Raw genomic sequence first — 18,395 nt, 5'->3', positions numbered from 1 at the left:
AGAACAAACAAAACAAACAGCAAGATGGCTCAGTCAGTTGAATGTTTGCCACTGCAGTATGCGAGACCAGGAAGTCTCAAGAATATGTTCTGGCATTGCTAACTGGGGGCTTTAATCTACAGAGGTTGTAAATTGAATAAATTACTTTTATTAATATAAGCATAGTCAGTTTGGTTAAAGGTTCAAGTGACTACGTTTTGGTTACAGGAATAACATAGCCGAACCACATAATGCATCAGCATGTAGACTTAACGAAGATAACCCTTTTTCTTAACCTACTGGGATTTGTGGTCTGCTTTTCTGTGAAATTAGAAAACATGAATAGCTTAGCTAAGCTACCTAGCAACCCTTTGCTTTCCAAGTACAGCGGTGGTGGGTGGCAGGTATATCCACAAGATGCAAACTGTTGATTAAAGAAAGTAAACTTTTCAGTTGGTAGTATTTGTTGTTGCAGACCACGTGCTTTTCACAGACTAAAAAGCAGCGCACCATTCTTTTAAGGCAGAGGTAGACAGGAAGCGAAACATATTTTTAGAGTTGTTTGCCCAACAGGGCTTACATCCTTGCATGAATATCCACACAGCATTTTATGGCGAATGTGTGTGCAGATAAAATGATGCTGCCTTACAAATACCCATCAGAAACTTACATCTGGCAACTCGCTACATTATAAAAAAATACTACAGAAGTGGACTTTAACAGTGACAACAACATTTCATATGCCATTTTGAACAGAGATGTTATTTTTTCCATGGACCTAATTTATATCCTTCAGTCAAGCAGAAATTTAAATAGTACAAAATACAAGAAAGGTAACCCTGACTGTTCAAACCAATTAAAACAAAATCCCCCAAAAATCCCTTCACCTGCCTTTGGAACAAAATGAACGTCTATCTTAAAACCGGGCATAACATACAAGATGTACATACCTCTCCTTCTCAACAGGTTCCACTTTTCTTTCAAACACAGCATGATCCTCCCGTGTGGGATCATAATGCAGGGCATTAATATCTCTGTGGTATAAGAAGAGATTTATTAATTGCCTAATGTGACCACCAAACTGCTGTTGATTAAATTATTTAAAAATCATGACATTGCTCACAATTCTCACTTCGAAGATTGTACCATTTAATCGTACTAGATGAACCATCTAGTCCGCAATCAAACATGTCAAAACTGATCTTAAAGTATAAAAGTGGTTTATTAATTTGAAAACCTTATGCTTAATTCAGAAAATACTTAGGGAATCACATAGTGATTTGATTTATCTGTGACAGTCTAGATTAACATTCAACAAACAATGCTCAATTTCATGTCTTCACAGATTCAAATCAGGCTGAGCAGTATCAACCAATTAGCAGATTCCTGTGATGGTAAGAAATCTGTCATGGATTTGCAAACATAAGTAAAACACATTGCCTGCACATTTTATTTGAAAGATTTATGAAACGATACAATGGGATTATTCGTCCTTAAGACTTTTCCAATCTGATAATTGTTATAGATTTGACTGCAGTTAAAAAACCATGAAAAACTAGATTTTTTTGTACAAACTAAAAACATACCGGAATAGCATAGCCTTTGTTGTCTGTTTGCTAGACTTTGAGCTTCCGATGTTGACTTTCAACAGGCTTTGTAAAATTTCCATGTTCTTTTTTTTCTCTGTAGTAAGATCCGCTTGTTCAGAGGCATCATTTGGCACATTCTCATCTGAAAGAAAAAATATGTGTCAGCCTTCATTATATATATTAATGATATCTGCCTTTTAAGGACTTTTTAGCCATCTATTTAAGTAATGATGACAGGTAACCCTATCATTGTACAGGGTTGCTTACCTTGTACACCTTATGTCTGGGGACTAATCATATGTACATAAAAAGGTTTGTTGAGAAAATTATGAATATCTTTTTTTCCTTTTAACAGTAAACTAAATATCTCTTTAGTTAGGTTTCTTTGTGAGGTTCACCTCTGTAAAATGACAGGCAGACACCCCAGGAATCTTACTTGAAGTCTCTAAAAAGTGAGGAAGCTGGTCTGGCGAGTTGCATTCTTACTGAAGATTTATCAGGCAAAGTCAGTTACATGGGCTCTGTAGGAATGTTAAGACTAGGGTGCAACCAATTTTAAGGCCCGAGCGACAGTGGAGAACGATTTTATCAGAAGGTTGCCATGGCCAGGAAGGTATAGACATAATTTCCTTGAAGATAGAGCTAGCTTTGGAGTCTTTAGATGGTGTTAATGCCCTTACGCTTTTATGCTGTTGGTCCATAGGTGGCTAAACTGATGCCATGTTTTTAAGCCATCTGAAAAAGATTTTAGTCTCAACCAGGTAACACCCTTCCTTAGTTCTCTCATGTGAGAATGCTTCTTGAGAAGCTAAACCTTAGCTGAATGTGAGTCGCACCACCCCAAACCCCTCCCAGGAACTCCTATCTGCAATGAATATGCTGACATTGAAACAAGCTTACTACGCTGACAAAAAAGAGACAGCCTGTATGAAAAACCGGGACCACTGTCTTAGTGGCAAAACTGTATTGTATACCTGGAAGGAATGTTTCAGTCAAATTTAACAAACATTTACTTCATGCTTAGAATTGGTACACTGATAAACCAAAGGTGGTGATGGACGGAGCATTGACAATACAAACACTCAACCCCCCTGTCAACTGATCTGGGTTTAATCCATCACCGTTCTTTAGCTCACTCCGCCACCCCAGTTCAGACATGGCCATATGCAAATCAGTCTGACCCTGTGCCTCATGGGAACAGTCCAGCCCGAACTGCCAAGCCATGTCTTCCCTGGACCGGAATCAAGCTTCCCAGGACCGGTTTCTGGCATTACAGCCATCTTCATCCGGGCTTGCTTGACTCCAGTGGCAAAGTGAGCAAGGGACTCACGTCTGAGCATACCCTGCCAACTTAGGGCGAACAAAGAAAAACCAAAGGTGGTGATGGACGGAGCGTTGACAATACAAACACTCACCCCCAGTCAACTGATCCGGGTTTAATCCATCACCGTTCTTTAGCTCACTCCGCCACCCCAGTTCAGACATGGCCATATGCAAATCAGTCTGACCCTGTGCCTCATGGGAACAGTCCAGCCCGAACTGCCAAGCCATGTCTTCCCTGGACCGGAATCAAGCTTCCCAGGACCGGTTTCTGGCATTACAGCCGTCTTCAGCCGGGCTTGCTTGACTCCAGTGGCAAAGTGAGCAAGGGACTCACGTCTGAGCATACCCTGCCAACTTAGGGCGAACAAAGAAAAACCAAAGGTGGTGATGGACGGACCGTTGACAATACAAACACTCACCCCCAGTCAACTGATCTGGGTTTAATCCATCACCGTTCTTTAGCTCACTCCGCCACCCCAGTTCAGACATGGCCATATGCAAATCAGTCTGACCCTGTGCCTCATGGGAACAGTCCAGCCCGAACTGCCAAGCCACGTCTTCCCTGAACCGGAATCAAGCTTCCCAGGACCGGTTTCTGTCATTACAGCCGTCTTCAGCCGGGCTTGCTCGACTCCAGTGGCAAAGTGAGCAAGGGACTCACGTCTGAGCATACCCTGCCGACTTAGGGCGAACAAAGAAAAACCAAAGGTGGTGATGGACGGAGCGTTGACAATACAAACACTCACCCCCAGTCAACTGATCTGGGTTTAATCCATCACCGTTCTTTAGCTCACTCCTCCACCCCAGTTCAGACATGGCCATATGCAAATCAGTCTGACCCTGTGCCTCATGGGAACAGTCCAGCCCGAACTGCCAAGCCATGTCTTCCCTGGACCGGAATCAAGCTTCCCAGGACCGGTTTCTGGCATTACAGCAGTCTTCAGCCGGGCTTGCTTGACTCCAGTGGCAAAGTGAGCAAGGGACTCACGTCTGAGCATACCCTGCCAACTTAGGGCGAACAAAGAAAAACCAAAGGTGGTGATGGACGGAGCGTTGACAATACAAACACTCACCCCCAGTCAACTGATCTGGGTTTAATCCATCACCGTTCTTTAGCTCACTCCGCCACCCCAGTTCAGACATGGCCATATGCACATCAGTCTGACCCTGTGCCTCATGGGAACAGTCCAGCCCGAACTGCCAAGCCAGGTCTTCCCTGGACTGGAATCCAGCTTCCCAGGACCGGTTTCTGGCATTACAGCCGTCTTCAGCCGGGCTTGCTTGACTCCAGTGGCAAAGTGAGCAAGGGACTCACGTCTGAGCATACCCTGTCAACTTAGGGCGAACAAAGAAAAACAAGTATTTGCAATGCAATTGTCTCGCATTATGAAAGTTTGAGCTTTGGTCTTGTAAATGACAATTTTTTTATTTATGTGTTGGTTTTGAAAAAAGCTAAATTAATAGCTTTGTCATTTACAATGCCAATAGTTATAACTTTCGCAAATGTGACACCTATAGCATTTGTAATGCAAATTTTTTTTATTAACGTGTCTTAGATGTATTGATATTACAAATAACAATGGCTTTTAATTTTTTTTAATAATTAATACTTAAATAAGTGTAATGGCGTATAGTGGAGCGATGCAGGGCAGAGTGGCGTAGGGAGTAGTGACGTACAGTGCATTGGGGTAGAGTGCAGTAGAGTGGCGCATAGCAGAGTGGCAGAGAATTCAGTGGTAGCTTGCGGCGTTGGAGAGCAGAGTGGGGTAGAGTGAATTGGTATAAAGTGGAGTGGCGCAACATTGCAAAGAATGCTGAAAACGTCATCAACTCTTCATATTTTGCAAAGTGACACTTTTACTCTTGAAATCTGACTCCAGAAAAGTGATCCAAGCATTGGTCTAGTTACATCTCGACTGAGGCAGTCCCTTCCTCGCCCAAGTCCCACAGTCCAAACTGAATAAACTAAGATATTCTTAATGATGTGTCCCACCTAATCAAAGGGCTATAGAGGTTCAATAGTATCACCTTCTGTTTAAAGAGCGGTATTCTACCTCTAAAACCAAGCATCACTTTCAGAGTGTATTGCACCAATTTTCAGGAGGTAAGATTAAGCACTACACCGCAACTGAAAAGATCAAGGTCTCCAGCTTCATATCACCGGCAGTAGCATTGCCATGATGCAGACAAGAAAGTGCAAGAAGGAGAAGAAAAGATTACAGTTGTTCTGCAGTGAATTGAGAATCTGGTACTACATTCCAATTTCAGTCTGGCTACCTCTCTGTTCTACCTCCACTTCAGAAGATAAATAAAGAAAAACTACTGAAGCAACACCCCATGCCTGTGTAACTTCTTCTGTTATCTCACACCTAATGAAGAGTTGTGCCCCGCGTGTGGCTCGCTTTTCTTTCACACGCTGTACACCTGAACGTATTTCTGTTATTCCTTACTTAATGGAGTTCCCTTCTCTTCACTGCCTTGTGAATCCCTACTCTGTACACCTTAAATGCTCACTGCTCCTTTGCATCAATTTACATTCTATAAGAAGTCTACTTACACACATGTATTGCAGGACTGTAGAATGAGTGCTTCAGTGTGAACTGTTGTTCTCGATAAAATGTACAATGAGTTGATGGACAGCTCATTGTAAGCGGTGTTGCCATATTTGTAGTGAGAGTAAAAAGAGTTTTTAAGCACTCTTTTGGTTGGGAGTGTATAAAAGAAGTGTGGTTTGCTGGCCGGTTGGATGAAGATGGTGATAGATACTAGTTACATTTGTTTCTGCTAGGAGGGTGAGGAGTGCATTGGGGGGCAGCATTTACATGCACAATATATAGCATTTAAAGACTCAGTTGTTTTGGTGAACACTTTAAGAGTTACAGATTAGCAAATGAGAATCTGAGGCACAAAAAATCTATTATTCAGATCGGCTGTGCAGTGAAACAGGTGGATTTTCCAGTGAAAATAACCTTAATTTAGAGATTGGACACAAGGTCCCTATTAGTCCGAGGCACATCCTGAGGAATAGGGTTAAAGATTACCCCTTGTTGCCAGATAAACCTTTGTTGGTAGTGCCCACATTTCAAGTCCTGGGCCTGTATTTAAAAAAATAGTATGTTATGAGAATTGTAGTCATTTGCTCGAATCCAAATATTAAGATAAATCTACCTAATAACAATGATGTGAAAGTGAAAAGTAGGGGCTGGTCCATGCACGCGGTGTGATTTGGCAATTCTGTCCACATAGCCTGCCAGAGCTGCAAACTTTAGAACTAAGTTAGAGTCCCACCTTCGGCTCAAACACCTGGGTTTCCGGACAAATCGTGTAATCTACATATGCCTGTTCGCCCTACTTAAAACATGCAAAAAGTTACCCAATGTACAGAGATGTAGCCATCTGTACTGTGGCTTACAGCTCGTTCATATATGCCCAGAGAGATTCATGCAAAGACAGAGTCTATTATTTCCCTGTTTAGCATTCGCCTGACAAGGCGACTATGTCTTGTGTAAACAGAACAGTCTTTCGCGCAGCACTCACCCCCCCAGTGATGAGGAAATAGGACACGACCACCAGAGCGTATACTGTCATGGCAGAGGGCATATGTAACCAGGACGGCTTTTTGAGCTTGATGTTGGGGCATTCTAGTACCGCAAACGGGATTCGGTAAAGAGACTCCATACCGCTCAATTCCAGAGACTCACAGAACCGGGAACATGAAAGAAGCGTCAGTGCCACCTACCAGCACACACACCCCTGCCTCTGATAGAGAAAAGAGACTAAGTTTCGCTATGCGAACAACTCGGCCCCCTTAATACCGAAAGATTTCGCCTTTGCGGACACACGTTTACCACCAATATAACGTAAAACACGCCTTTTTATTTATAGAAACAAAACACGAATATTACGTATCTCTTTTAAGAGTTTCTTGATTAAAACAAACAATATTGTCTGCCAGCAAATCAGTATTCAAAATTCTACAACGCAGTCTAGAATGTGTTGAACGTAATAACAATACACACTTACAAAAACGACCAAAACGAGCAATCGTTCGCTGACCTTCAATAGGCGACCCACGAACACTGGTTAGTCTAAGATGGCCGGTGCACTCGCTTCATGCTAGTGGCCGCCTAGGAGCAAATCGGCTTTGTTGACTGCTTCGGTTGGAAGTTGCTGCTACGTGTCCTTCGAGGCTCATTGGACATGTTGATCCTTTTCTAGCCTCTGTATACCAAAATAGACAAGGATTGTAACCTGGCCTAGCAACCGGAAGTTCGGCAGCGTGAAGCTGGTCGTGGGGCGGGACTTTCGCCTTCTGCGTGAAGCCCGCATCCACGGAGTGCCAGAGAGCAGCATTGGTGACGCGGGGCTCCCATGCCTGTGGGAGAGCCCCGCGGTGGCCGCAGAAGTCAGGAGTGGCGGCGATGCGGTGAGTGGGGCTTAGTTGTAAGGGGGGGGGTAGGGGGCGGCGGCAGGTGTATGCGTACATGTATGTATGTTTGTGTGTGCAGGGGGGGTGGGGGGGCGGCAGCGTGTGTATGTGTGCCGCGCCTGTGTGTGTGTGCAGGGGGGTGGGGGCTGGTTGTGTGTGTGTGCCGTTAGTGCATGCGAGCCAAGCGAAAGTAGGGGCTGTGTGTGCGTCTGCGCAAGCGCGTCTCAGAGGCGCGCTCACACGGACAAAACTGACACTGGAGAAGCGCGCTTCCGACTCGTGTCTACATTCCCAGAAACGGACAACAATAGTTGTCGAGCAGACAGCAAGCAATGCTTCGCATTGCTTGCACGTCTAGGCTCGACCTAACCAAAGGTGGTGATGGATTAAACCCTGATCAGTTGACTGGGGGTGAGCGTTTGTATTGTCAACGCTCCGTCCATCACCACCTTTGGTTTTTCTTTGTTCGCCCTAAGTTTGCAGGGTATGCTCAGACGTGAGTCCCTTGCTCACTTTGCCACTGGAGTCAAGCAAGATCGGCTGAAGAAGGCTGTAATGCCAGAAACCGGTACTGGGAAGCTTGATTCCGGTCCAGGGAAGACATGGCTTGGCAGTTCGGGCTGGACTGTTCCCATGAGGCACAGGGTCAGACTGATTTGCATATGGCCATGTCTGAACTGGGGTGGCGGAGTGAGCTAAAGAACGGTGATGGATTAAACCCAGATCAGTTGACTGGGGGTGAGTGTTTGTATTGTCAACGCTCCGTCCATCACCACCTTTGGTTTTTCTTTGTTCGCCCTAAGTTGGCAGGGTATGCTCAGACGTGAGTCCCTTGCTCACTTTGCCACTGGAGTCGAGCAAGCCCGGCTGAAGAAGGCTGTAATGCCAGAAACCGGTCCTGGGAAGCTTGATTCCGGTCCAAGGAAGACATGGCTTGGCAGTTCGGGCTGGACTGTTCCCATGAGGCACAGGGTCAGACTGATTTGCATATGGCCATGTCTGAACTGGGGTGGCGGAGTGAGCTAAAGAACGGTGATGGATTAAACCCAGATCAGTTGACAGGGGGTGAGTGTTTGTATTGTCAACGCACCGTCCATCACCACCTTTGGGTTTTCCTAGAATTGGTACACTACCATTGGCTGTTAGTGCAAGCCACTGATCATTGTAATCTCTGCCAGTGTTTTAGTTTGAGTTTTGTTTAAGTGTAATGATATTTCTTAAGAAACAGTACTCCAATGTTTACTGTTTGCACCCCTTTACACAAATATCTCTAAAATATGGTCTGGTCTGTTGTTTCGGGCAGCTTGCTAAGTAGTTTACACATATTGTATTTGTTCAGTTTCTGGTTGCACAATTCTTGTGGCAACCTCGCAACAGTATAAGGGAGACAGATCCAGCATCATGTACTAGTAGTTCTAGTTAGGCTGGTTGCTTTGTGAATGTCTTCACTACACCTCAGAACATCCCCAACTATTTAAATTTTTTATATACATCTGAAACAGTCAGCCATGAACTAGATTTTAGATCCATGCGCAGATAGGTTGTGCCCTTTGGCTCTGTTTTGCCCCAGAGGTAATGGAGTGGAGACACTGAGTGCTGACGTCAGCGTCTCTTGCCACACCCTCAGACGCAGAGCACTACAAATAAAAACTGCCAGCTACAGAACCTTTCTTGGAACCTTATTCAGATGTCCACAGTGCTTATTTTGAGGTGGTGGTTGCAGGTGGTCCCCAACAGCGGCCATTTTTGGGGACCGCCCCTCATTTTCCGTATTAGACTTTGACCCGGAGCAAAAGACAGAAAAACACAAAAAGGAGGAAAAGAGGAAAAAGAAGGAAAAACAGTGACAAAGGGGGAAAGCAGAGATGAAAAAGAACCTGGAAGCATTAAATAAAAGGGACAGAGTATTCAAGGATGGAAGGGGCATGAGGTGGAATCAAAATTATGCAGCCTCAGTATTAAGCAATACCGACATTCATCAGCACCGGCAGATGGCGGAGGAGAAAATGTTTGGGGACTGGTACTTATTATTTTGCAAATTAAGCACGGGTTGTCTAGAGGGCCACTTCACAGAATAAGCAGGTGCCAGGGCAGGAAACAAACTACGGTTAGACAGAGTATCCACAAGAAAGAGCATTACCAAGGGTAAGTATCTTCTGATAGATTCTTCTAACCTCAGATTTCTAACCTTAAGGTACATACAATAGCAGTACCTTTCAAAGGTGGAGGGTGTGAGGGATGTACTCAGACCATAAAGTCCTGCAGGACCGAGCAGGCACAATGGTACTTCTGTTGGGCCTAGCTGTCAGGGCACAAGTGTTTGGTGAACGTGTGCACATATGCCCACAACATAGCCTAACAGATGTCTCAAATCAACACACCTGTTGTAGCAGTCTTTACTCTAGTGGAACGAGCTTGCAGTCATTCTGGGTTTGCTTCTTTGCCAGCACATAGCAGATTTTAATTCAAAAGACTAGCAATCCTAACAATTTCCTTTTCTGCACTGCCTTCCCTTTCTTTACTCCAGAAAATCCTTCTGCATGAAAGTCCCTTGCTCGATCAATGTAAAAGCTCCAGGTCATTATATGGTCAAGCCAATGGAGTCTCTCGTCCACTTCCGAAGGAGGTGGTGAAGCAAAAAACATTGCCAGAGTGATGAATTGGCCTACATGAGATGGCTTCACAACTTTAGGCAAGAAGGCTACCCAGTTCTTCACCAGTAACTTATCAAGAACAGAGCGACTGCAATTCACTAACAAGGCCACAGAGGCGACTGCAATTAAGAAGACGGTTCTGAGGTTCAGTAGTCGCAGTGAGCAATTGTGTACTGGTTCAAAAGGCACGCACATAAATGTCAAGACTAAGTTCAAGTCCAACTGCAGCGTGATGAACATCAGACCCCATTTGTTGCGCTAAGACGTCTTCCTGAAGTGGTAGCTGGATCGGAGGACAAATGACCATACTCAGGAGCTCTGGATACCATACTTTCCTGGCCCTGCATGTCTTGAGCATGGTCTGTCTTGAATTTCCTCGGAAGTTAAGCGGGAGAGGCAGGAACCATGCCCCACTGCTATTGGAATTTATCTCCTGTGAGTTTGCAGGAGGAAACTCCACTACACAGAAGAGCGGACATTGAGCTTTCTCACATGTAGCGAACAGATCTAACCAGGGCCTACCCCACTGAAGATGCCCGTTGCGTATCAGGGTGGAGGTGTCACTTTGACTCCATCAGCTGACAATCAGCTCTGCTCATCTGCTCGGTTATAAACCCTACCAGATGGCTAGCTACCAAAAAGATGTTCTGCTGGTCTAGTCACTTCCATACAAGTAGGGCTCCTTGCACAAGACCTTCAATTCCAAACTGCCTGTTGCAGTACCACAAGGCGGTAGTGTTGTCCATGATGGCTGCACAAGCCTCCGCCTAATAAATGGCAAAATCAAGGTCAGATGCATCATCCAAAGCTCCCCAATAGGCTGATGTGGAGCTGGCTCTCGACCGGAGACCAGAGGCCTCTGATCTCTACCTCTGTCAGGTGGCCCAAGCCCAGCAGTTACACCGGTCACAACTGTGAAGTCTAGGTGGGGAAGGAGAGTGGCTGCCACAGATCAGGTTGGCGAAGTCTGCCACCACAAAAGATGATGGGCAATCTCCTGTGGTATCTATACGAAGTCGGAAAGGCAGCCCTGGAGTTTGGTGCACTGAAATTGAAGGTTCTACTGCAGGGCCTGCATATGTCATCTGGCCCTCCGGACAAGGTGGATGCACCAAACTATGAGTACCAGAAGCCTCTGAACTCTCACAATCGTCCTCCCCGAGACCCAGGATTGAGCTCAAAATATCATGATCATATCCTGAATGTCCCGGACTCACTGCAGTAGTAAAAAGGGCATAAACCAAACACCAGTATGTCCAGGACATTCCCAATGAAGGGAATCCTCTGCAAAGGTGCGCAGGTGTTACTTCCTCTCAATGATGGAAAAATCCAAAAGATGTGAGAAGCTTGCCATCGTTTGGGTGTGGTCTACGACTGACTGACTGTGACTTGTCTAGAAGTGATGCTAGGACATGGTTGAGTAAATCGGGATGTACCTTTGAATAACTAAACTGGTGCCAAAAGCTCTACCCACCCCATCACATATTTCGATAAGTCCTGGCCATCATGTATAGTTTGAACAAGCAACATCCTGGGGTCTTCTAGGACAGACGGAAAGAATTTGCTGTCCATGCCTCTTAAACCATAGGTGTACGTGCCCAGAAACAACATCCTATGCAAGGATCTTAAGGTAGTAGTCAACAATATATTTTCTTTTGCATCAAAACACCGTGACCTCTGTACAGAAGACTGCTTGGAATCTTGTTAGGAGTGAGTTTATTTGTCAATGCTTGTACCACCCAGCTTTCAGACATATGGTTCCTTATCAGAAAATGAGGGTCACTGGGAGCGGGCCGATGTCGCCTGGTAACAGGTCGACTAACTAGACGCCCCAATCATGATTTGGAGCAAGTAGACAATAGGGGGGGTCCCATAAGAGCCTCGTTGAATAGCAATACTGGATTGGTAGAAGCTCAAACTGCTGAAGGATTTCAGTTAGCAAGTTTCCCTTGGTCTAGTAAATCGAGCACTTCTCCTGCCCTTTGAACAACTTCTGCAAAACAAGTACTTTCTTCCACTGGTTGCCCAGGTGGAGAGTTCAGCTCAGTCTCTGGGATGTATCTAAACAATTGGCATTTTGCAAACCCAGGTATAGGCCTTCATCATTATAGAGAAGCGGGAGTAGGCTGATCACCTCATCATCAGTAATGTAATGGAGAACATTTTGCATATTCTGAACCACATCTGAGTCAGATACAAATAAGGCCTCCAGGCTCTGATAGTACTGGTACTGAAGACTACAGATTTGGGTGTCAATAGACTGGCTGTGATCTCATAAGCGACAAAAGTCTGGAGCAACCTTATGGCTCTGGATTGGATACTGCTGTTGGGATTGGGTCCTGGGCTGGCTGAGTAGGCATCGGCATGGAGCGAACTGGGGTGAACCTAGCGACTAGACTGGAAGAATGAACTGATGTCGGAAAGGGCCTGGGCACAGGTCTTGTGGGGTCAGCTTGTGGTGCAGCTCTGTGGGGCCTGAAGGTGCACCAGTTGGACCAAGAATCATATGAGAAAGTTGTATCATGGCCTCAAGGAAGGCCGCCATTTGCTGTAGGGTTGACAATGGCATGTGGAAATTTGGGGTGTGCTGGAAAAACTGATGGGCAAGATGGGAGATGGAAGACGCTATTGGAATATGACCCTTTGATTGACTGTATTATTGCCTTGTTTTGAGTGGCAGGATGGTATTCAGCCTGCTTGGATTGCTTGCACTTATAGCACATCTTCGTCTTACTGGAAAATTTCCTGCAGAAACCGGGCTTCACACCAAACTGACTCCTTGAAAAGGATCACAAACAGCACCCCGACCTACAGAAGGATCTATTTATAAACCACATACTCGAATGTCCAGTGCCAGAGTTTCGCTCACACTTTCGGATTGGTGAAAAAATTCTACGGATCAAGCCTGGTGGCTGGTGATATTCTCATGGGAAGAACTCTATGGTTATGAGTATCTATTGTATCAAGTTGTCAAATGTATTAATGAGCCTTGTTATTCGAACAATAATCTTAATCATGAAATACAGGACTCGAGGTGTGTTGATTTCATTAATTTGTCAAATTGCACTTTGCTTGCATCTCTTTGGTAAGAGTTCTAGCTAGTGAGAAGACGGTAGTACTTGGTTTAAATCCTCTTTAATTGGCATGGTTAATGAGGATAAAACAATTTAGAAAATACCAAGAGTTAGATTTTGCGCTGACATTTAATGAATTGCCGCCATGCCTTACCTCATTAAATGCCATGGCTTACCTCATTAAATGTCCTCTATCAGGACAGTAGGTGGATCTAGAGATCACAAATTATAGGGTGTTTATCTTCAACCCAGATGATATTAATTGCATACAGCTATGATAAGTTAATACAAACCACGAAAATCCAGCTCTCGGAAAACTGGGACTGTGGGAAGGCACCAGGTAGCAAAAGGAAATTAAAAATCAGCCAACTCAGAATGATGTGATTTAGATGAGCCGTAGGTTATAATTTGTTATTATTGGCAGCATTTAGCATTTCTACTCCAGTACCTCCCTTCTTGTAACACTTTCAGTGTATTTAACCTTACTGGACTACAGACAATTGTGATCCACCCAAAATCAGATTTTACTTTAAATATTTTTTTATGAAGTTTTATTAAGGAGGACTATTGTGGTTTTCCCTATCAATCAGAGGGAGAAGGAGCAGGTGATTAACAAAACCAAAGAAATTAACCAAAAAATCTTTATTAAAGGTAAGTTACAGATGTTTACTCATATCGTAAATAACATGTTGAAAAACTATATAAATATATAATGTGCAGGTTTGGAGGCCCTAATTGTTTAATATTCCATAACTTTCCCTGAAAGAAGGTGAATTTTGGTGAATCTAGACATGTGTGAGATTATAATTACGTACATGTCAGTAATGAGCTCAAGCGATTTTAAAAACAGATAAATGCTGTCATCTGAGAACGTGTCATGCCTTTTCTACTGGGGCGGTGGTTCTCTGAAGTGAATGTGTAGGGTTTAGTTATAAGCAGAAAAAATGATATTCAATTTAAGAAACTTTCCGGGCAGATTTTTAGAGTTGCCATAGCCGATACATTACAGATTTGTTGGATATTGTCTGCATATTAAAGCATAGCAGTCATAATTCATAACACTGAGGCTAGTAGACCCATGACAAGTTTAAACAGTGAGGGTGAGAGGGTTGATCCCTAGGGGGCAGCACAATTCAGAGGTAAATGCCATAAACTGAAGCAGTTCATTCTTACAAATTGGGATCTTGATGACCGGAATCATGAGAACAGTTTAATACTTAACCTTTGATCGCTATTCTCACACTCACAATTCTGAACAAGGTCTTATGGTCTAAGGCAAAATATATGTACAATAGCACTAGAAGAGATACCGCCCTAAAACAATATAGGCAGAATGTCATCAAGTATTTAGAGTGCTTCATTTTGGCCAGAAACTATGGAAAGGGTTTCCTAAGTTTTTGTGAGAAATAAAGTTTGAGAAGGAGCTTTCTTCATTATTGTTCTGAGGAAGAGGAGATTGGAGATGGGGTTTGGAAAATCAGCAGAGTAAACTTTTTTAGCAGGGGACAGAACTTACTAGGTTTGAGGGTCAAGGGAAATGTACCTACTTTTGCAATTCTATACATAACAGGGCTCTAAATCTTTGGGATATCTTTTATAAGGTATCCTGCAATGTGATCACTGGTTTAATTAAAGGGTTTAATGGACACAATAGCAGTGTCTGAGATTAAGTACACGGTAGTATATTTTAATGTTTTTATAAAATCTATTTTTATTACATTTTCGTGAAGGTATATGTGCAGAGCTAGGACTAGTTTGCTTTTTGAATGGATTAATGCAGAGTGCTACACTTTGGAAAAGTGGGCAGCCTTATTTATTTGTTACTTGAGGTCATTGGCTTTGGAGGGGAGCACACGGGCATTATGAATTTTGATCTGGGATTTCAAAGCTTGCAAGGATTCAGAGGTTTTAACTCTTTCAAAAGGATTTCTCAAGTTGTCATTTTACCCCAGTTGATATCCTCTGTGAAGTAGGGAGATAATGTGTTCTCCTTGATGGATGTTTGGATGAGAGAGTCCAGATTGCTGATAGACTGATCTGGTTATAATAACTAGAGTGATCTTCAGCAAAGAGATGGATGTTGAGATCTTCAGCATAGAGTTGGATGTTGAGAAAGTTGATTGACGGAGACTTGGTTAAAAAGTTTCCACATCATTTTCAAAAGGCTTAATCTTTTCACTGACATTTAGTGAGATCATTTAGAATGGTAAAGCATGGTGATCTGTCCAGTGAAGTTTGATCTTGTTTTCAAGATTGAGGGGAAAATTAAAAGATCAGGAGTGTCAAAGTTGTTGTGTGCATGTCAGAGTCAAATTGTGTAAGATCATGTGGACTCAAATGTCTTTTAATTTAGAAAATAATTTTTTTTATGTTCAAGTGGATATTGAAGTCTCCTAAAAGGGGATAACCGATGATATGAAAGCAGATAATTTTTTTATTGTGGTTAGATTTGATAGTTAATTACGAGTTTGAAAGAGTGGAAGGTCAGCTAACCCATATGACCATATGTATTATTGTATACTATTTCTAGACCTCCTCCACTTCTGTAAGGCTGGTCATTGTGGAGGACCGAAAATCTTCCCAGTAGTGGCATGAAGGTCAACATCGTAGTATGGAAAGATCTATGGTTATGTGCTGAAGTGTAACTCTATGGAGCAGTAGTTGTAGGTCGGTGAACTCTGCTTCAATTATCTTTAGTTTTAATATCTAAACTACGTTTTCAATGGCAAGAACTTCGTGATTTCCCAGAAAGGCAGGTAGAGGTTGGTGCGAGTATTTCGGTTTGTGGTTGTGAGAATACCAACTGGGGTAACTGTGTGTTTGATATGCACATATTGTGATGTGTAGGGCAAGAAACAAGTGAGGCAACTAGAATTTGAATTAAGGTAGTGAATGAGAGCTGCAGTGGGGAGGTGATCAGAAGTACAGTGTAGTCCAAGAGTTAGAGTGACTGCATCAAAGGGGGTGTAAGAAGGTCTATGGTGTGCTTGTGGCTAAACAGGAAACAGACTGAATCAGTGCTGTATATATGCCTGCTAAGAAGAAGCTGCAGACAAGAGAAACAGGCAGCTAAATGTGTTCTATAAAGCTCAAGGGGGAATTCACCGAGTACACTGAAGGATGACGTAAGAGCCTTTATGTGGAGCTTTTGCGTAAGTGTAAGTGTTTGAATTGGATCTGTAAGGCTGTTGAGGAAGAGCTACAGGTAAAGATAAATCCTTAATTAGTATTTTAAGGCTGAAGGTAAAGGGCAGCACGGAGGCTTGACTTCTTATGTTTAGTTATGGAGTAGAGTTAGAAAAAACCACAGGGAATAAGTGAAATGCTTTCAAATCTTGCGACCACTGCCAATCGCTTGGGTCACATTCCATTCAATTTTTTTGGGCCACACTATACACACATTATCTTTATACAAATCACACTTGGCTCTTTGCCAATAGGAACAATCCACCCTGAAACACTAGGAGAAGTCTCCTCTGAATTGGGCCACAAGTAACTCAAAGACCAGTACTGGCCTTGTTAGTCATCAGTGAGACGCATTTCAAGTCTCCTGGCACAACCAGCATATCTGGCCATATATCCGTCTCATTTATGGCATCATACTGAAACAAAAAGGAATGGGTGAAACGCTTGTTCACCTCTTTTTTTCAGTAAGATACTGGAATGGTAGGATGCTTTTTGTTCAGAGACAAGGACGCGTTTGAGTGGAGTACTAAAAGATGGAGCGTGGAGACAATCATTTGACTGACTGACTGGTTGTGTTCAGCAAGAGCTGGTTGTGTTTCACTGCCTGCATTCATCTTGCACATCATTTCATGCCCACTGTAGAATTGAGTGGTACAAAATGGGGTGGTGATGGACGGAGCATCTGAACCAATCAAACACTCACACCCAGTCAACAGATCTGGGTATAATCCATCAGCACTTTAGCCCACTCTGCCACCCCAGTTCAGACATGGCCATATGCAAATCAGTCTAACCCTGTGCCTCATGGGAACAGTCCAGCCTGAACTGCCAAGCCATGCCTTCCCTGTACCGGAAACAAGCTTCCGAGGACCGGTTTCTGGCATTTCAGCCGTCTTCAGCCCGGCTTGCTTGAATCCAGTGGCTAAGTGAGCAAGGGACTCACGTCTGAGCATACCCTGCCAACTTATGGCGAACAAAGTGGTACATAAGGGGGTGGTGATGGACGGAGCATCTGAACCAATCAAACACTCACACCCAGTCAGCAGATCTGAGTTTAATCCATCACCGTTCTTTAGCCCACTCTGCCACCCCATTCCAGACATGGCCATATGCAAATCAGTCTGACCCTGTGCCTCATGGGAACAGTCCAGCCCGAACTGCCAAGCCATGCCTTCCCTGGACCGGAAACAAGCTTCCGAGGACCGGTTTCTGGCATATCAGCCGTCTTCAGCCCGGCTTGCTTGAATCCAGTGGCAAAGTGAGCAAGGGACTCACATCTGAGCATACCCTGCCAACTTATGGCGAACAAAGTGGTACATAAGGGGGTGGTGATGGACGGAGCATCTGAACCAATCAAACACTCACACCCAGTCAACAGATCTGGGTTTAATCCATCACCGTTCTTTAGCCCACTCTGCCACCCCAGTTCAGACATGGCCATATGCAAATCAGTCTGACCCTGTGCCTCATGGCAACAGTCCAGCCCGAACTGCCAAGTCATGCCTTCCCTGGACCGGAAACAAGCTTCTGAGTGTTTGTGCTCTGTCCATCACCACCCCCTTTTGTACCACTTTGTTCGCCATAGGTTGGCAGGGTATGCTCAGACGTGAGTCCCTTGCTCACTTTGCCACTGGATTCAAGCAAGCCGGGCTGAAGACGGCTGAAATGCCAGAAACCGGTCCTCGGAAGCTTGTTTCCGGTCCAGGGAAGGCATGGCTTGGCAGTTCGGGCTGGACTGTTCCCATGAGGCACAGGGTCAGACTGATTTGCATATGGCCATGTCTGAAATGGGGTGGCCGAGTGGGCTAAAGAACGGTGATGGATTAAACACAGATCTGTTGACTGGGTGTGAGTGTTTGATTGGTTCAGATGCTCCGTCCATCACCACCCCCTTTTGTACCACTGTAGAGTTGAGGCACACTAATGTTGGCTGATAAGTAGGCTGGATCAGATTAACCCACATTCATTCATTCATAAGAATCCTAGCTACTGATGCAGTGAGGTGTTGAGAGCAGAGCAGCAGACTGTTGATCTTTCATGTCCGTAATTTGGCCAAGAGAAGACACAGCGTACATGTAAGGGGGGAATAAATAAGGTTGTTGGCGTTAGCTGCCTCAACTCTCTAGCAACCACCATCTTACCCACTGCATAACATCCATGG

At 44.1% G+C, this 18,395-nt stretch overlaps 1 protein-coding gene across 1 annotated transcript in view; it reads right to left on the bottom strand.

Moving 5' to 3' along the window:
* Positions 1–18,395, bottom strand: part of NOL8 (nucleolar protein 8) — a 205,636-nt gene that overhangs the window by 82,166 nt on the left and 105,075 nt on the right. The window contains exons 11-12 of the mRNA XM_078661396.1: positions 1,566–1,710; positions 930–1,013 (exon numbers count right to left, since the gene is read on the bottom strand). Of these exons, the coding sequence (XP_078517522.1) occupies positions 930–1,013; positions 1,566–1,710 (229 nt within the window). The remainder of the gene's footprint in view (positions 1–929; positions 1,014–1,565; positions 1,711–18,395) is intronic.

Source organism: Lissotriton helveticus, chromosome 9, assembly GCF_964261635.1.
Source record: "Lissotriton helveticus chromosome 9, aLisHel1.1, whole genome shotgun sequence".
Taxonomy (NCBI): Eukaryota; Metazoa; Chordata; class Amphibia; order Caudata; family Salamandridae; genus Lissotriton; species Lissotriton helveticus.
This window is presented reverse-complemented; position numbering and strand designations above follow the sequence as displayed.